The 20,292-nt window shown below is 40.7% G+C and overlaps 2 protein-coding genes and 1 long non-coding RNA gene across 6 annotated transcripts; 2 read left to right on the top strand and 1 right to left on the bottom strand.

The window, feature by feature from the left end:
- Positions 1 to 1,151: 1,151 nt before the first annotated feature.
- On the top strand, positions 1,152 to 2,974 carry LOC102075610 (uncharacterized). The gene is made up of 3 exons (XR_266749.2): positions 1,152 to 1,346; positions 1,479 to 1,544; positions 2,646 to 2,974. It is a non-coding gene; the product is annotated as an uncharacterized LOC102075610 (long non-coding RNA).
- Positions 2,975 to 12,031: 9,057 nt separating this feature from the next.
- comtd1 (catechol-O-methyltransferase domain containing 1) lies at positions 12,032 to 15,493 on the top strand. The gene is made up of 7 exons (XM_003451963.4): positions 12,032 to 12,171; positions 12,258 to 12,376; positions 13,759 to 13,864; positions 14,446 to 14,564; positions 14,866 to 14,920; positions 15,013 to 15,146; positions 15,265 to 15,493. Exons 1-7 carry the CDS (start codon positions 12,117 to 12,119, stop codon positions 15,415 to 15,417), a joined length of 741 nt encoding a protein of 246 aa, XP_003452011.1. The 5' UTR covers positions 12,032 to 12,116; the 3' UTR covers positions 15,418 to 15,493.
- An 817-nt stretch (positions 15,494 to 16,310) lies between these two features.
- LOC109204826 (piggyBac transposable element-derived protein 3) lies at positions 16,311 to 20,149 on the bottom strand. Of its 4 annotated transcripts, XM_019366804.2 has the most exons (4): positions 20,007 to 20,149; positions 19,376 to 19,503; positions 19,097 to 19,244; positions 16,311 to 18,390 (listed from the first exon to the last, which is right to left on the bottom strand). In XM_019366804.2, the coding sequence occupies exon 4, from the start codon at positions 18,383 to 18,385 to the stop codon at positions 16,586 to 16,588; it is 1,800 nt and encodes a 599-aa protein (XP_019222349.1). In that variant the 5' UTR covers positions 18,386 to 18,390; positions 19,097 to 19,244; positions 19,376 to 19,503; positions 20,007 to 20,149; the 3' UTR covers positions 16,311 to 16,585. The 4 variants fall into 4 exon arrangements, with proteins under 4 accessions (XP_019222349.1, XP_025753173.1, XP_019222351.1 ...); XM_025897388.1 differs by having other exon boundaries at positions 19,097 to 19,275; positions 19,376 to 20,149; XM_019366806.2 differs by having other exon boundaries at positions 18,720 to 19,244; positions 19,376 to 20,149.
- Between the last annotated feature and the right edge of the window lie 143 nt (positions 20,150 to 20,292).

Here is a 20,292-nt window from a genome sequence, read left to right as displayed (position 1 = left end):
GAAGAATTCAGACACATCATTAAGATTTAAATGATGATTTCTTTTTTTTTGTTAAAAAAAAGAGCATCAGAAAAGTTATTGGCCTAACACAAAGGGATTGTTAAACCTCTGTAACTAATGGCTTTAAAGAAAATGTAATTATGATTTAATAATTGACAGATTAAGCCTAGGGAGCTTACATTTTTTGGCAATGGCCGTGATCCATAAAAATCAGTTTTTCTAACAGCTGCATGTCTAAGAGAGGTAATTACATTCTCTGTAAACATGTATAAAACCTAAGCAAACACGCCCAGCAGAAGGCTGTGGATTAGGGGTGAGATGGAGATGTCATCCCATGCTTACAATGGCACATCTGGAAGATAACTCTGAAAAATACAGCTGGTGATAGGTTCTTTCAAATAAAAAAAAAAAGTCTCTAAATAAAGTTCCACTGCGCAGGAGTTACTACAGCGGTGACAACCCAAAGACAAGTTGTGCAAAAGAACATCAACACCTCCCCTCAACAAACACATGACGACCTCAAAAGCTAATTATGTGTCACACTGAGCTCATACAGAAATAATTTTTCTTGCTTTGCTGTACTTATTTTGCAGACAAAGCCAGCATCTTGAAGATAATTCTCGCAAATAACTTGAAAAAAGTTGGTCCCTCCACTTTTCTTTGCCACTTTGTTGTTTGTGCAGTGCTGACATATAACAACACAGCAACATTTGTGAGCATCTGTGCCAGATTTCCAGAGCAGAAAGACCCTTTGTCCAATGAGAGATTTGACAGTTCCTGTCTTGTTAGACTCCTCAGAGCCAATGTTCTGTCACTGCACAAAGAGACCACCGACTTCAAGTCAGGTGAAACTTTATATGTCCCTTCTGTCTTTTCTCTTTTCAGTATGCACTAATGATCTCGATGAGGAACACATATGCTGGTGACACATACAGCGGGCGAGAAAAGAAGGCGCAGTGTTGATACAGATACCGAATGTAATGTGCGAGATGTGTAACGTGATTAGTCGAGTCCCCAGCCAAGGCCTTCAGTCAAAGGCAGCAAAGGCAAAGATCATAAGACCCATTAAGAGATCCTTCGTCATGACGTGAAAGAACATCTGAGTTCTCAGCTGCCGCCATTCATTTTCATAATGACAGTAAATGCAGTTGAAAGCATTGGGATCTCTGAATGGCATTAAGCTCTCTTCTTTCAGTTTTGATTAGGTGACTTGCAGAAGATGAAGATAAATCATTTAGAGGAGGATACGTGTGTCAGGAGATAATGCCTCCACTGGTTGAACATGGCGAAGAAACACTGGCTCAAACTGAAGCTGATGAAACACAGCAACAACCTGAGAAATTCAGGTGCGTGCATGATACAGGCATTCATTTAAACGCGGGCTGCTTGCGTGAATGCCTCGCTTTTGTGTGCGAGTGTGTGCACGCGTGCTCATATCTGCCTGGCAAATATCTCACGTTCTTTGTGTTTCATGTCAGGCATCTCGGTCTCCGTGACAGCATTTCACATTGATGTGGCACGTCTTGGAAAACAAAACTAAGAGGGTTAAGTATCTGCAGTAAATACTTTGTCTTTGCATATTTAGCCAAATTAATGTCAAAAATTAATTTCTGTCTGATTGTTCACGTGGATAATTGTCAGCCTTTGAGCTCATTAGAATTTGCAGACACACATATATTTTGTTTTAACATCACTTATGCTGGAGCTTATCTTAAAAAGCAAAAAAAATAAATAAAATAAAACCATCACCTGGAGATTCAAATGGTAACTGTGGAAGTACTAAATCCTTCAAAATGTCTTTTAAAACTTTACGAATGTTCTCAGTGCCCTGACCAAAACAAAACATGATGACAGGTGCCAGTTTACGACATCGCTCTCTTTATCTCTGCGTCTCCTCAATTTCCCCCGACAGAAAGAAAAAAGACAGATAGAGAGAGGAGAGAAAGGGGGGGAGAGAGGAAGCGCAGGGGACCTGAAGTGTGTTTAGGAGGAAGATGGCTGTCAGTAGCTGTCAATCGTCAGCTTTTTGATGCCATCGTCTTGGCACAGGCCTGTCTGTCTCACAGTGCAACAGCTATCAAAGACTCACTCACAGCGGAGACAGGCGCCAGGGTGGAAACACGAGGAAATCCACACATTCTCTCATTTACACCTGGCATAAAAACTTTGTGAAATGTGGGTCTGTGAATTAGAACGGAGCTGATCGTTCTCACCTGGCCTTGAAGCAATAAACACGCTGAAGTGAAGAGGCAGGCCCGATAGTGCAGTGTGGTAAACGGCTGAAAAGAGATTTTGACTCGGATTGCTTTATTTTGTTTTTTATGATTCACGTGATTGCGCTTGCACTCTCTACACTGTAATTTCACTATTTGTTGTAATCTGGAACTATAATTATGTGTTAGACTGGTTTAAACAGCTTTTAGTGGGGGATGTATTTAAGGAAAACGGTCCAGTCATAAATTTCCACTGCTTGATATTGTGATAGAATTGGCAGCGATTTATTAAAAGAAAACTCACTAGTTGCCTCTATTTTCCTATTATTGGCTGTCAGAGAATGCTGTAAGGTCTGTAGCTGTACTGGTGATAACAGCAATGTGTTCTGCTGTCCTTGGTGAACTGTCTGTTTTTCATTTTGTCTGAGACAGATCTTGTACGTGGCCTTCGGTTTGCACACCACACCTCTTCATTGGTCCAAGATAACATCAGAATGACTGTGTCCAGACGACCAGATCAGAACACAAAATACAGAGGGGAAGGTGGCCGGTTCACCTTCCAACCATGTATGTTCAGCTTGGCTCTTGAGTTGCTTTACTCTGGCCATTTGGCAGGTGCACGCACAGCCAGGAGAAACAAAAAATACAACCAGATCCCTGCTCATGCAAACAGCTCAATCTCCTCTTGCTGCAGAGCGTAGCTGCCTTTGGGAAGTCCTGTCAACGCTTACCATTTGGCCTTGAACCTGCGCTAAGCTATTGAATTCATCATGGATAAAACATTAAAGATGTACATCCAAAAGGCTGTGGCTGGCTGTTTATTGGCACTCACTGCTCCATAAACCATTTTTATCCCTTGCAGGATGAGACACACATGCTCTGCAGTCCTATTTATGGTGTTTAACACAGAATATAAACTATAAAGCACAATAATAAACATAAGAGGAGCAAATAAATCAGATTCATAATAACCCTGAGGTGGGATTTATGTAAGCAAAGATAGAGTCTTTGTGCAAATTGATGGTACAAGCTCTATCAAAGCACCAGTGAGACACTAATATAGTCTTATAAACACACCAGCAACACTCTAAAGTAGCTTCTTTGGCTGGCCTAAGTGCTTAAGTAATGTATTGCTTTCATAAGTGTGCAACTTTGCAGTACTTCCTATTGTGGAAATATGTCTCCATCCTCTGGGTGGTGTGATTAAGAATAAAATACAAAGACTATTACAGTGGAATAAATTCAAACTATGACATAAAGCAGGAAAGCATTAGCTGTGGTGAGCTGAGCTGCCGCAGCAGAGCTCTGTCTTAGAGGCCCCTGTGACAACACCAGGGAACTCCAGAGGTATCCATCACCAGCACACACTGCCCCCCTAGCACCCAAGCTAATGTATCACCTCTGGATTACAGTAATATCTGTCTGATAGATGTTTTCTGAGTGGAAAGGGCCACGCGTGCCCCAAACAGGAGCTGCAGTTGCTGGGTGTAGCTCTGAGGAGATGGGGCTTCTGCTCCTGGAGGTCTATTATACTTCTACCCCCTTCCTCTCCTGAGTCTAGGATCCTATTCCTCTTCCCAGTCCATTCATCCTGCCTTCCTTCACCATTCTTGGGCTATTTGTGTGCGTATGTACATGCATGCATGCCTGCTTTCATGTGTTAGTCACAGGTCTCTACTATGAGGCCCGACAGCCATCCTGGGGCGATGCCTGGGTCCCTCCAGTCAACTTTACTGCCTTCATTTGGCCTGATGAATGGCTAGCTGCCTTATCAGTCCCTCTGCCTGCAATCTCAAGTGGTTCCCTGGAGCCTCACATTGCCTGCAGCTTTGGTCGCTCTCTTCAGCAAGCAGTCTTTCTGCCTCTTTTTACACACACACATAGAGCAGAGACATTGCAAACAGAGGCGCACAATTACATACAGATAATACTATTCTGGATGTACAGTTCAAAAGCGACATGCACACGAACGAAAACAATGCACTGACTGTAGCAGCCAAAAACTCTGCGGCGCTCAAACACACACACACACACACACACACGCACACACACACACACACGCACACACACACACACCTACACACACACACACACACACACACACACACACACACACACACACACACACACACAAGCATGCTGCTCACGTCAGCTAGCAAATCCATCATCTTTATTTCTTCCCCAATGTGCTCATATTTTTCTTGTGGCTGCACCATGCTCACAAAAATATTTATTTTTGCTGATTTTTTTTTCTTGAGGAAACACAAAAGAAATCACACCTCTCTTTCTCCCTGGCTCATGCCAAAATAATCAATGCTTTCCAGAGAGGGACTTGTGGCGCGACATGCGTGGAGGGAAGGCAGAAGGATGCAGACATAGCTCCAGGGCTCTGGTTGTAGATAATAAGTGAGGAGCAGTCCTTGGGTATGTTTTACAGCTATCAAGACTCATCATATTTGACATGCATTCTGGTGTTTACACAGTCTCCTCCGTAAAATCCTCTCCAGCTATAGAAGGGAACAGGGTGCACGAGCACACACAACGCAGCACGTACACATTCTGCACACAAAAGTGCTTTAGAAAAGAGGAGCCAGTTGTTGCCTTTGCTTTCTCTCTTTCTCTCCCCCTTTTCTCCATGTCCCATCTCTTATCCACGGCACAATTGGTGGAGTTAGCACCTGTCAGCTGACTGACTTCTTGTTCCCGGTGGCTTATGAAAAAATCATGGCTGCTGGGCTTCAGAGGCTGCTTTCCCATCAATATGAATTCACCATGGTCTTCATGCAACATTAGGCCAGGTCCTGTTTTCATACAGCAAGCCACACGCTCCTTCGTCTGTTATACACAAGAGGAAATGAAAAGAGTAAATAGTCCTTTTAGAATGTTGCATTCGATCATGGGTGGAACCAAGTCGCCTATGAAAAGGACCAGTATACTTGGCGCTCAAAAGCACATTTGCTTTTCATCCCCAGATATTACGGCACCGTGCTCTGTGTCTTTTATTAGTGTGTCCTGTTTTACTGTAAATAAAACAGTACGATTCTCAGCAGAGCCCTGCATGCTTGTCCCTTATTGTTATATTCCAAGCAAGCATTTACACACACGGTTTGTATACACAAAGCAGCACTGTCTGTAATGCAGCAGAGTTATACAGAGGCAAGTAGATTATACTTATAGACTGCAGCACTGGAGGAACCTAAAGACCTTCAGCCAAAAACAGTGCATGGATAATCGAACCCACTCAAATGCTGAATAATGTTAATTTGACTACTTGTACTAACGTAAAGAAAGATGCAGACATTCAGCTGTAAATTTTTCAAAACAATGACTGCGAGCTCATGGTCTTTAAAAGAGTATTTGTTTTACAAAGTTAATTTTTTATTGTGTGTGTGTAAAAATTACACCATAAATTTACTGCATTTATACTCCTTATACTATATCGCAAGAAGGTAAAATTACTTTTTTTCATAAAACTCTGATGATCTTTTTTCATTTAAAACTAACTCCCCGTTTTTAAAAATTCCAAAAATATAAAAAATAAAAATCAAGAGTTTCAAATGTTAAAACACAAACTCAACTGGACAAAAGCCACAAGAATTCAAACAAAATAATCTGACATTTTTGGACATTAAGTTTATGAAATCTGACATTAGATGCTGTTTCCAAGGAGTCAGAGGACTAAATACTAATAAATTTCAGCTGGAAATTGGGATGTATTAATCACTAATGAGCAGAAAATGAAGCACTACTTTTGCTAACCTACAACAGCTAATTGAAAAAATAGTCAAATTAGGAATTGATAAAATAATGACTATTTGGCCTTCATTTCACATCTGCTTGGCTCTACCTAAAAAAACACTGCATTACTTCATTTCTCCGTCTCTCTCTAACCCTTTTAAACATTGCTGAAAGTCAATTATCTACACCACTTCTCCCTGACATCGCTGCGTTAATACAAGTTGCTCTTGACCTTATGTTTGTGTGTCTTAGGCGTATGGGAGCGCTGTGCTTTTCCCTGATTGGATTAACTTCAGATGTGGTGTGTGTCCGTGTCTATTACACAGGCTGTGTTGTGATTTCGAACCTCGAGCCCAGTCCCCCCCCCGCCCCCCACAAGCCTCCTCAGTCACTGTCCCACTCCTCTCCTCCTTTACACCTCCCTGAAGGCTTGCTCTCCCTGCATGCCATATCCCAACACCCCACACACAAGGATTTTTTAATGGACACACACACACAGACACACACACACACACTCACATATGCCTCAGCTCATGCCTCCAAACAGTCATATCCCATGTGTCTATTGCGCTGTGATAGAATGCCTGAAGAAACCTTTCATCCCTCCATCTGCACTTCTCTCTCTGTTCAGTTTTTCCAAGTCTGGAGGGGTCATCTCAGACAGAGAGCTTATAATCAGCTCAATTAAGTGAGTATGATCGCCACGGAAAATTGGTCTGGGTTATAACATTATCATTAGCGCCTCAAGTGCAGTCACAATGGGACAGGGCAGTCAGATGAGCGTGAGACTAATAGGAAGGGAGGATGTAGCGAAGAACAGGAAGCAAAGGCATGGACAGGGTTTGTCTTTGTTGAGACACATAATGTTGGAGGAAGTATATTATGAAAGAGAAAATTAGCCTTTAAAATATTAGTATTCAGAAGAGCTAAAAAGAGCAAGTGTCCTCTGACACTGCAGACTGACAGCCACAGTGAGGTGCTGCAGAAGGAGCTCCACTGTATACAGGATAGCTAGAATACCTGCTGGCTTAAAACCAGAAGTTCATCCGGTAATTGTTACCAAGGATATGACATTTGTCTCTTTTTGTGGCTTGCTCAAGGTGTCAACACCTTTCGTATACCCAAGATTTTCTTCAGTGTGGCTCACGTGCCCCCAAGCAGCCTGTTTGATCTTCTTGAGGACTGTCAACTTATTGCGTGACTCCATGGAAATTGAATTCTGCATTTATTTACACGGCAGGTTAATAGAATAGATGCCTAGATGATTTGAAAGTCAAACAACCACACCTGCCATTCATTTCTGTTTTCCCCCCCCTTTTTTTTCCACAGAAGCAGATCCACTGTTTTGTTCTGTATAGCTCGAATGCACAAAGAGAGGATGATAATGAACTGGATGGCTTATCCTCAACATTCTCGCTGTAAAATACACTGTATTTTAATACAGACGCGACAAATAAAGATTTCCATGATTGAAAAGCAGGTCTTGAGAATATTTTCCAACATCCTCATCTACATTCTGCAATCCCCCTGAGTGGCCTATATAAACTGACGCTCTTTGTGCGCACGTGTGCCGAGAAACACTACCTAAGGTCTTGCACACACAGTGGCCCAGTTTGAGTAAAATCAGTGTCAATGCATCTCTAATCGTGCGCGCTGGTGCACGAGCACGTGTGTGAGCCTCTTCTGGAAGCTTTAAACAGACTTGTCATGTTGGGCGATGCTGCTGTCAAACACGGGACAAATCTGAGCACGCCGGTTGAATGCTGAGAAATGTCTGTCAGTCGTCTAGACGTTGGTCTCTCCATTGTGATTAGCATCACTTAATATTCATGCACACTTATCTGGCTGCTGAGATGGTGCCAAACTGACTCCGGCTGCTTGAGTGCATCAGAGAAGCAGTCTTCCTGAGATAAACACACGAATGACATAACACCCATGTGGCTTTACAAGCGTGTCAATATGTGGCGTCCTTGCACTCTCTGATGGTGTCACAGGTCAATTCAACAAGAGGAAAGTGATATCCTTCCCATACAGAGAACTGAAGGCCTGCCTCTTTGTGTGGTAAGCTTGTTTTTAGCTTGTCCACAGACAAAAATGTGGATAAGCTAAACAACACTGCCACTTGCTGGCTGTTTTAAAGTACTGAACTCAAAAATAAAGGGATTATCTAGTTAGAGTGAACTCATATGGGGTCATAGTCCTAAAATTGGCATAGATTTTTGTGCAGGCTTCTGTTAAAATCTATAGTAGTGAATAGCACATATATGGGACGGTTTGTAAATCTACTATATGTTCTCTGCATGGTCTGCAAAATTGAAAAGGCTTTTTCACGCGGCACACAGCGTCTTCCTTCCTGAACGCTAAATTCATCAAAACAGGAACCTCTTGAATTATTTTGTTTCATATTAGCAGTTGTACGTGTCAGTTTTGTTTTCTTGCTTCTTTACCACATATTTTTTTCCTACCTCTGAGAGAGTATGTGAATGTGTACCATTGTGGCACCATGACAGTCACGGCCGGGAGGAGGAACAGTGGTGTGCACGCTGCAGATGGCAGCACACATTTTTTCATTCCTTAAACAGACACAAAAAGCAGCTGAGGGACCAGGACCTGTCTGTAGAATATGCTGAGGAAGAGTAGGTACTTGGCACAAGTAGCAGAAACAATTAGCGTCACATAAGCAGAGGCCTGAAGCAGCGGGAGAGAGGGAGCGGGAGAGGATGGTGGAAAAACACGGCATCTCATTTTCACCAAGAGGACTTTAGCAGAGCTGTGCGCACACTCTGAGACATCCTCTTCCTTTCCCCATCACAACTCAAACATTTTTCAGAGACAGTTTGTGTCATGGCTCATTTAAGTGATGCGTTCTTGTCTGCGGCATGTTTTTGTTTGTATCTGTGCATTCTTAATTAGGGAATAGACAGAGGAAGCTCTGTGTCCTTGGAGAGACCTTGCATCCCACTCACATCCCCAAAATTCCTTTTTGAACATTCCTGGCTACTGTCTTCCCTGTTCCTGTTTTGAAGTTGTAAGACGAGACGATCTGAAAGCGTGTTTTCTGAACACGCTCCGTCGCACTTGCTCTATGAAACACTGCTCGTTAAACTTTACCTGCTTTACAGATAAGCTCAAAGAAGATGCAAAACATTAAAAAGAATGAACTCCCTGCAAAGCTTGTAGGTTCAGTTTTTCTTTTTTCAAGTCCGTCTTAATGTAATAGCCCCAAATGACAAAATGAATGATATTTCTCTGCAGTCAGTTCTGCTTCCCATACTGCTTGTGAAGTCATCTCTCTCCAGCATGGATAACACTGTAAGGAGAATTCACCATTCTTGTTCTTTCTGAGTTACTTTGTGTTACTGTGCATTCAGCGGTTCAATTCAAAGAATGAGTGGAGAACAAAAGGTGGAGCAACAAACACCAAGAAATGTAAACAATAAACACTGGACAGGTTGGCGAGGCAAAGAAGAAAACATGCAGCTTCAAATCCAGAGGTACCTGCACAAAAGCGCACAGAACAAGAGAACATAAGAAAAAGCACAAACTGCATGAGTAAGAAGACAAAAAGTTAATGGCATGCAATATTGACGTATACAGCAAATGTACTGGGAATTAAAGAGAGAAGAGTAGATCAAACGGCCATCAGCGCATCACTGGAGGTCTCCCGGGCACCTCTCCCTGTAGCGGCTTATGAAAGAGACGGTTCGCATTCAGCTTTAACTACAAGCTTTATCAAAATAGTTTTAGGCCTATTCTATTGATAGGAAGGCAACAGCAACTCAAATAACCACTCATTACACCCAAAGTACACAGAAGAGCATCTCTTGATGCACAGCATGTTAAAGCTTGAGACAGATGGCCTACAGCAGCAGAAGACCACACCATGTATCGTTTGGATCTTTTGTGACGAGGTTAAAATTTGCTCTTTTTGGACTTCTGGAGAGTCATCATTGTGTATAGGTACTGCTCTGGATTGTAAAACTTCCCAGCAGCCTACATCAATAGCAGCATAACAAAGGTATGGTTCAGTGTCAACATGGAGTCTCTTGTGGTTTGTCAAGATTGGTTCATTGAAATCTGACCTGCCAGGGATGCCAGGTATCTGTCATCGTCCTAAAATTGGAGTATTTGGACAGGAGAGATCAGGAAGGTGGAGGTGTGAAAGTAACCCAGATGACTCCACAATTTGCTTGCATCCGCCACAAAATTGTTGACTACTGTCAGTACCAACCTTTTATCAAATGCCCCAGAGGAAATATCCACATGCAACTCTGCCATTACTGTTACTGTTGCCTAAATAAGTCTTCGGTGTTTCTGATTGTAATTTGACAATATCATACTGAGCGTGTGGCCCTGTGTTGGTTATTTCCTCGGTGCTACATGTGAGCTCAGCCTTGACTGAACATGGGTTTGATGATTTGCTGGACTTTGCTTAGGTTCCAATTTCACCATTGATTTCTTTTATAACTAGCTGAGTGTCCTCCTCTGGGCTTTGTCACTGTTACTAGTGGGTTTTTTTTTAACCTTTAATGATCACTCTCTATGTAGCTGTGTAACTAAATTAGTAGTGATGTGTACACAGTGCATGCTGAGGAGACTTACAAAGACAGGTAATGTCAATTAATGTCAATTATAATATCTATCTAAAATATGCCAACATTAACAAATTTAAAAATAACCCACTGGTAACATCCGAACAAGTGGGCCTGTGACAGTAAAGCTGCTAAAATCCTGAGTGTACTTCACTTATAAGGCATTTTTAAAATTACAAAAGTGATAATTCTGCTGGCCAAAGTTATATAAATAGATTTTCACCCTATCTTCATTCTTTATTTATTTCACCACTTTTTGACTTCTTGCCCCTGGGTTGCACATACTGGCTTGGTTTTGTTGGACAACTGCCCTTGAATAAACACTGCAGATGGTCTGAATGACCTCAGCTGAAATACTGTGGCCATAATTGCTGACTTGCTCAACCACCCTTTAAACTGCACTTCTTCCATGATATCAAAATATCAGGACTTAAATTTAACAGGACAGATGTGTGTGAACATGCAACATCTATCAGTACAGTAAAAGTGTTATTTCTGTGGTTCGATAAGGTTCAGCTCATGCATACCTTTCAGCAAGGTTAGAATATAAATCAAGTTTCAAAGGAACCACATTTTTCTTCACATCACAATAACTTTAACATTTGGTCTTAACTTTCTCATTATTTTTGTCAATGTCTCTGTTGTGGTGCTCAACATACGCAAATGCCTGTCGGATTAAGCAGGGCTTAGTACCAGTACATGCATTCAGTACACTACACCGGAAAACAAAAAAGAAAGCCTCTTTAGCCAGCCTACCACGAGGAGGCAGCATTGCAGGCTAGAAAACAATAAGAAAATGCGCTTGAATCTCAATGAGGGATTATAAAGTGTCAGATCACATATCTTCCCAATAAACGGATATGAAATCTCAGAGATAGCTGTCAGAAATAAATGCGGGGTGTGATTTTTGATGGCTATATGAAAATGAAAGTCCTGGTTTTAATACTCTTACATTTATTACAGCTTTGCAAATCTGCATCTTGCCTGGAAATTAAGCGGTTTGGTTAAAGTGGCAAAACACAGGATGTCACTCTTCCTGTTACGGTGGCCGCTAGTTGTTTTTTATTCAGTTGTTTTAGCACATAAATTAACACAGAGGAATAATGGGGAATTAAAGATTCATGTTTCTAATAGTTGTTCGCATTGTTTATTACACAGTAGTAATAAAGTGCAGATTAGTAGATGGAAAATATAAATACAACAGTCTTTCTGTAATATTTTTAGAGGACTCGCTGTCAACCACTGGTAAATCTCAAAGTCATTAAGAAAGATTTGTTAAAAAAAATAAGTAAATAGATGTAAGTTATTAAAAATATATTTAGATGAACAAGATAGTTGTTCATCTTATGCTTTACTTTCTGAGTTGCATTCCACCGTGTGTTTTCCTAAATACATCAACCTTGTGCTATCTTTTGCAATATCATTACAAATCAATACGTTGAGCGACACCCTGTTAAAGGTTAACCAAAACAAATACAGGCTGGCACAAAAAGGCCTGACACAGTGAGAACTGGTAGATTCAAACAAAGAAGCTGCTCTGTGTTTCTTTACGACAGCCCACAGCAGTAAGATAATGGCTGCAGAGATTAAAGTGCTTTTCTGTGTTGGACTCGCTGTCGTACTTACAGGTATGAGATGACTTAAGTAAGAATATGTGGTTGCAGTTTCTTGGATATCTCTGTTATCTCCATCTGTTTCATATTTTGTTGGTCAGGTGTGGGAAAATCTGCCTTTACTGAGAAAATCCATGGTATGGGGAATGTTGATCCCGTGCTTCAGTATGTAGCTAACAACTCACTGAGGGAGCATCCAGTCCTCACCAAACTCAGACTGGTAAGGTAACCAGAGGAACATAAAGACCGGATGATAACTTCATCACTAATTTCATGATGTTTCTACTGTTACATTTGTCACTTATCTTAGCAAGAAATACGTGACTTTTTTTCAGTAAGATGATCAAACCAAATAAAACCTCTCTTGCTACCTTCAGCTTGCTGTTTTTAAATTGCAGTTAATGCTATTTTGTTTCTTCCAGAGTTTAAAAGCATGAATAGTAGATTAGGTGGCGACTCTAAATTTCCCATATGTGTGTTTGTGAATGTTTATGCCTGCCTGTCTCTTTAAGACTTGTCCTGGTTTGGCCCGGCCTCTCACCCAGTGTCTGCTGGACTAGGCTCTGGCCATTTCACAGCACCCTCAAGGATAAATAAATGAATATGGCAAATGGATTGATCTGGATTCTCTTGAACACCTTTCACTTAACATGCGCAGTCGTGCTTCGCCAGCATTAATCTACATGCTGAGGCCACCAGCAGCTTATTTAGGTCAGGTGTAGGGCGGGTGGTCATTTTATGCTCCAGGCTAAAAAACTACAGATGATTGTGTCTTTGAAGTTGGGGCATCCAAACTTTAGGCCTCACTGCCATCTGATTCAACAACAGTTAGCACAGAATATTTTTTAAAAGTACCTGCTCAGAATAGAATGTATTTCCTGCTTTAGTGTAGTTTCTGTTTGAGTCAACTTTTTTATCATCTATTGATACATATGTTTAAACAAGGGTAATACAAGTGGAAGAAGACAAAGAAGATAATTAACACAGGATTGAAGCAGTAATAGCTTTGATCACTAGAGGGCAGCATAGTGCCACAAAACCTTACCAAACTGCATGCAACCCTAATTTCATGCAGTTTAACAAAACAATGAGCGTGTTGTCTGTTATGTTAGTCAGACATTATATACAGACGGGTAACAAATTAAAGGAAAAGCTAAACCGTTGTCTGTGTGGTAGTGCGCTGATGGAGTCTGGGTATAGTTTCTCAGAGACAAAGCCAACATGAAGCTGTCTGAAGTGAAACATTTCAGCCCTGCTCTCTTCCACAATGATAATGATCACATTGATTTAGTATGAAGATCTACTGAATGGCTTGTTGAGAAGGAACTGAAACATGTGCTATAGCCATCGTATATTTTTCAGTTATGTCACAGTTGCTCGGCTGGTGTCTTTGGACAGTCGTGCTCGAAAGCACGCTCTGCTGTTATTTATTTTATTTTTTTTAAAAGCAAATGAAGCAATATCTTTAGGAAGAACTGACTTTCATCCCTCTAATAAAGTTCCAAAAACTGATAGAATAAATGTCAAGTATTGAAACTTTATGCTTTTTTCTTCTTCTGGTTATTCATCTGGATATTAAATTGCATTATATTTTCAATTCAGAGAACCCTTGAAGACCAGTGGAGTACAATGATGGTTGCCAGTGATCAAGCCCAACTGATGGCAAATCTCATTAGGCTGATTAATGCCACTAAAGCTATTGAAATCGGTGAGTGAGACCAAAAAGAAAAAGAAAGGCCATTTTAAAAGGCAACAAAAACTACTGTGGAATTAAACTACTTCATAAGTATACCAATGCTGAATCTACTAATTAGTATCAAACTACTGATCCCATAATAAAACTATTATTATTAATAATATAATAATAAAGACATTCTAAGTATTCTTCCAGCTTATTATAATTTAATCTGTTTTAGTTAACGGCTTGATTTTTTTTTGTCTGAAAATGATTTTTTTGTCTTGAACTTTGCTGTCAGATTTTTTTCAACCAGCTTAGTTGCACAACTAAATCACATCTTTTGACTACATAAAGATTAACTTAGTTTGATCATCTTGAATATGGTGATTTATTTGGGGGTTTTCAGACTTTGCAAATTTAAATTAGTGACTGGGAATTTTAACCAGGGGAAATCAAATGTTACAAATTCAGTCTTTTTAAAAAGCAGCAAAGTTAAATTTGACAGATATTGAACTGTTTGTAAATTCAGGTCCTCAATAGTTTATTATCTGTTATCCGTTTTATGCTGAAGATCCAAGTCTAAAGTGATTGTCTCTCAAATTATAATGCAGGGATGTACACTGGGTACAATGCACTGAATATGGCTTTGGCCATGCCAGAAAGTGGACGTGTGATTGCCTGTGAAATAGAAAGCACCTACATAGACATTGCCAAACCCTTTTTTAAAGAGGTAAGAACAGCACAAGACACTCACACAACACCACAATTTGGCATTTTGCAAGTTTAGTAAGACTGATTGTTGCTTCTGTCAGAGCTAAATTGTGCAGAAGACAGCATGCTGTACATTCAGGCTGTCAGTACATCTTCACAAAACGCTGCAGTCTGGACAGTAAAAAGGTGTCTGTTCAGGAAAGTGTGTCACATTAGAAGGCACGGCTGAGCAGTAAAATCAATTCCTTTTTTAGCTTTTGCAAACACTCTAAAAATCCCTGCAGATTTTCTCAATTACTGCTATTTAACGTTTTCCATAGGCTGGAGTCGAAAATAAGATAGATGTTCGGCATCAAATCGCCATGAAGACACTGGGTAAACGCTTTCATAAATCTGTGTCTGTTTCTTTCTTTACAAACAAGCAAATTAAACCATAAATAAGTATATTTATAACTGTGTTTCACCAGATGAACTGATAGCAGCTGGGGAAGCTGGGACATTTGACTTTGTGTTCATCGATGCTGATAAATTTAACTATGACAGATACTATGAAAAGTCTCTAGAGCTGATACGAAAAGGGGGCATTATTGCAATTGACAATGTAAGTCCACTTCACAGAAGCACATTAAAGCTCTGTTAGGGAAGTCATGCTGCAGTATTGACAGTGGGGAGGTGTGCAGCATGTTTTTACAGCTCTGTTGTTGTTGTTGTATTTGAAGGTGCTGTGGAATGGAAAGGTTGTGAATCCTGCTCCCAGTGACTTGACCTCACAAGGTCTAGATGCGCTCAATAAGAAGCTACACAAGGACCAGAGGATTGAACTGAGCATGCTCACTGTGGGGGACGGGCTGACTATTGCTATTAAACGCTAACATCTCTAGTTATCGGTCAGACATATTTTTTCAATGCATCAGTTGTGATATCAAATAAAAGCATATAAACTCTTTATATAGAGTCTTTGTTGGTGTATTTAAGATCAAATTAAATATTATATTTTTCCATTTCTATTGTCTCCATGTTTACTATATACAAATATGGTAGTTTGTTAATCTTTGAACATAAAAGCATTTGATAAGCTGTGACCGACGTTGATGTTTTATATGATAAAAGTTATGGTGGTGAGATTTCAACATTATTTTGCAGTGGAAGAAGGAAAACAATGTCATTGATAATTGTTTTGTGCTTTTACTTGCATGCATTTTTAAAAATTTCACTGTTCCACAACATTTCATTATACAGAGTCGAATGCACTCGTATCAAGTATTACAATTTTGCCTCTGTATAGCACCACATTGGATTTCAAAAGCAGCAATTATCATGTGATTGAGGTTCAGAAAAAGGAAACTAGGTGAGAAAAGGTCTGGAGTTGATTCCGTTTTCATGGAATGATGTCTCATTGCAGTCTGATATGCAGGTGGTGGAAGTGAAGCAGAAAAAGAGTTCAATCAGCAATCAGAGCATTTAAGTGTCTACCTGTAGGTAGACAGACTTGGGCTGGGGTGTAAGGAGAACAACCTAATTCTAACCCTGGAGAACCCAAGAACCATTGTCTTCTTTGGAAAATTATGAACTACGCATTAAATGACTTATATAAGTTCACTGAACACCAAAATATCCACTTTTTCAATATTAACCCTTTATTCCCTGATTTAGGATTTGGGTCAAATTTGACCCATTGGGCTTTAGGCATATCATTTTTAAAAAATCACAATAACAAACACTGTCAATGTAAACAATTTTAAAGTTAGGTAAATAAATCAACCACACAGCTACATTTAACAAGGTTTTTTTTTTTCTTTATTTGTTGCATGTCAGAACTGGATTGAGTTTGAAACAAAAGAACACGAGGCACAGTTTTCACAGTCACTGCATATCAGTTTTGAGGTCCTTGCACACAGTTCAATGATGGCAATGTTCCTTCTTGACAGGCCAATGGGCGATTTGGTCGAAACGAACATCTGCACTCTTGTAAACTCAAACTAATTTTTGTGGTGAAAAAACCCCCCAAACCACGGGCATTTTCTTATCCATGAATTCACACTAGACATTGTGGTAGTCTTTGAAGCAATTTATTTTTTTGTTGATGCAGAGTGGAACAGCACAGTTTTCACAGTGCATTTCAGTTTTGAGGTCCTTGCACACAGCACATCGACGGCGATTTTCCTCCTTGACAGGACAATGGGTGATTTGGTCGAAACGAACATCTGCACTCTTGTAAACTCGAACAAATTTTTGTGGTGGCGGGGAGGAGAGGCCAGAAGTTGTTGGCCTACCCCGACTTCTTGCTGTTCCAACTTGAACCAAGCCTTCAGCAACCAAACCCTGAAACTTGCGAAGTTTGAGTACTTTCGATGTTGGGATTCCCTGGGCCTCACAGTCACGCTGGTAAAGAAGCCATGCGTTGATCACCGCAACAGACAAAAAATGCCAGAAAAGTATCATATACCAGCGACGGATCCTGATGGGAAACTTACAGCGTGCAAGATGTGCTTCCAGCATGTCAACTCCTCCCATGGAAGCGTTGTACTCCTTGATGATGTTTGGCTGATCAATGTTGATGTACTCTTTTTTGGACTTGTCCCAGCGGCGGGCTTTTCCTAAAGGCTGTGGTCCAGCATATGTTGACATCAAAGTGACTGCTTTTGTGTCTTGCCATTTCAAACACACAGTATTGGTGTTGGACTCGATTCGATGATCATATGATCCACGGCCTTTCTTGGACAGGTCTTTGTTTGTCATCAGGGTGCACTTTGACATGCGGTTTTTTCGAACAGTTCCTGTGTAGTAGATTCCCTTTGCCAATAATTTCTCAATGAGGGGCATTGAAGTGAAGAAATTGTCAGCAAAAATCAGGAAACGTACTTTCTCTGCAAGCGAGTCGCATTGCTTTACCACAATGTCTCCACCAACTCCCAACTGATTCTTCCCTTTTTGCTCATTGGCACCTCCTTTTCCTTGATATATATCAAAATCGTGCAGGAAGCCAGTGACACAGCAGCTCCCCCACACTTTGAATCCCCACGGATGTGGCTTCCCTTTGATGTACTGCCTTATGCCACCAAATTTTCCTTTGTACAGCACCATCATCTCATCGATGGACTGTTTTTGGCGAGGCGCAATAGTCAGACATTGTCTCCGAAAAGAATCCAAAAACGGTCTTAGTTTCCACAGTCGATCCTTTTTTACTTCTTCACTGGCCATTTCATTGTCTACAAAGTGAATGACAGAGAGTAGCTGGCTGAATCGGTTGCCACTCATTATGTCTGCCACAGGCCCATAACGAACTTCGTTTTCCCAGTACTGACGTACTCCAGACATTTGAACTAATCCCATCCAGAGATACAGTCCAAGAACTTGTTCTATCTCTTTTACTGAAGTGTCAACACATTTCCCATGTTTTTGAATACTGTATTGATTGGTGTGCTCAACAATATTTTCCAACATATCAAGGGAAACAAAGCGCCAAAAGTAAACCAGTGGCGTGTCTGTTGTGGCATCCTGGTACGACTCAACTTGTTCACCAAGAAAGTTCACATCAGGCAACTCAAAGCCTTTCTTTCGCCATTTATAAGTTTTTGCGGCACGATTTGGCTCCATCTGTACGCTAGCAGTCTCAGCAAATGGCACATCTTCGTCACTGGACGAGTGATTGGATGAGTCACTGTCTTCGGCAGAGGATTCACCACCATCACTTTCATGCGGTTGATACAATTCATCAGAATCGCTGTCGCTGTCCAGCTCAGGGCCAAAGTCACTATCATCAGCTTCGAGTAGATCCAATACTTGTTGTGCAGTGAACTTTCTCTGGTGCTTTCCCTGCCCTGAAAAGGGAGCAGCCATACTCCCTGAAAAGATATATTTACTTTATTAGTCTCTGACCCTGTACTACTTAGGTAACTTAGTAAAATGTATTATACAAATTAATTTATTTCGAGGCTTTTGTCAAATACAGGACTGTAACCATTCTCCATCTACAATGTCACTCAAAGAACCAAAGGGTCATTTTTGACCCGATAATTTTTAACCCATACACCCGGAGGGTCATTTTTGACCCATCGTTTTTTTAAACTAGCTCAGAGTGGCTAATTTTTACAAAAAGAACATAAAACATTTTTCTAGGCATTCTGCAACTTATTACAAAGTAGATTAACAAATAAAACACAATTTTACCAACATTTGATTTGCTACGAAGATGATTTTTTGGGGGAAAGTATCCAGCTCAACAAAACAGCATGTGGTCAGCCATCTTCTAACTACCACTCTGGCTCATGTCAGTTCAATATGCATCCACTAGATGTCTCTATGCAGGGGTCAGAAGTGGCACTTTGGGATTTAGAAGATAAATTTGACCATCTTTTTTTTCTTTGTACATTTTGAGCAGCAGCAATTAACAGTGGCCAAATTTGACCCCATGGGTTCTCTAGGGCTAAACATCAACTAAACTAAGGGATGATTGCTAAATTCGACAGATATTAAATCTCTACATCAGTGGGGCGGTCACGGAGTTTCCAGCTTCAAATACTTGGGAATACACCTCAACAACACCCTTACCTGGCGTGAACACAGCATCATAGATTTCTGTATTTCGTGAGAAAGCTGTATGCGGTGGGGCTGAACTCCAACATCCTCAGTTCCTGCTACAGGTGTGTTGTGGAGAACACACTGACTGCCTGCATCACTGTGTGGAACTGCAGCTGCACTGTGGCAGAGAAGCAGGCGGTTGGTTAAATCTGCACAGAGGACCATCAGATGTGACTTACTTCCCCTCTCACACATTTACCCAGCAGGTGCAAGGACAGAGCGACCTGCATCATGAGAGACTCCACCCACCTTGCACTGTTTCCCAATCCCCTCAGGCTGGAGGCTGTGCAGCATCAAGGCGAGGTCCACCAGGGTGAAGAATAGCTTTTGTTCCCAGATGCTGTGAGACTGCTGAACTGTATCCAACCGCCACACCTCTGAATACACACAATTTGCATTCTGCATTTTTAATGGGCTTAATGGACTTTTAATGGAATTAATAGGTCATTTATTCATTTAAAAGTCTGTTATTTATGTTAGTATTATTCTTTAATTACATTTATATATATTTTTAGCTTGACATTACTTTTATTATATTTTAATTAGGTTGTTACTTATTCTAATCATTATGAGCACTGAGACCCCAGTAACTTCATCTCATCCTGTCATATTTCTCCATGATGGATGACAATAAAGAACTTTGAGCCTTGACCTGGATCACTGGCCTTTATTCATGATGTAACTGCTGACAGAAGTCACAGGATGAATCCTGAAGCATGCAAGGCTTCACTTTCTCCTGAGATTCAGTCAAACGATGAAAACCAAATGGGATAGTGCTTCACAGTACACATGGCTAATGACCCAAAACATACTGAGAAAGCAATCCAAGGGTGTTACCTGGCAAAGAAATAAAATGTTGTCGAATGGCTGAATTAGTTACCTGACCTCAGTCCAAACGAGCATGTCTATTACTCTTTGAAGACAAACAATCAGCAGCTGAAGGCAGCAGAAGGCAGCTGCTTGTAAAGCATCTCAAAAGAGGAAGCAGAATTTGGGGGTGGAGGGTAGGGGGAAAGGTACATATAGTTAATTGCTGGAAATATTAAAAATTTACCCAAAATTCATACTAATTAATTACGCCAATCTGTCCAATTACTTTATGAAAATAGGAGAATAGGTACATACAACGACCTTGTACAGATTGTTATAATGATGATGATGATGTT

Source organism: Oreochromis niloticus, linkage group LG13, assembly GCF_001858045.2.
Source record: "Oreochromis niloticus isolate F11D_XX linkage group LG13, O_niloticus_UMD_NMBU, whole genome shotgun sequence".
In the NCBI taxonomy this organism is placed as follows: domain Eukaryota; kingdom Metazoa; phylum Chordata; class Actinopteri; order Cichliformes; family Cichlidae; genus Oreochromis; species Oreochromis niloticus.
This window is presented reverse-complemented; position numbering and strand designations above follow the sequence as displayed.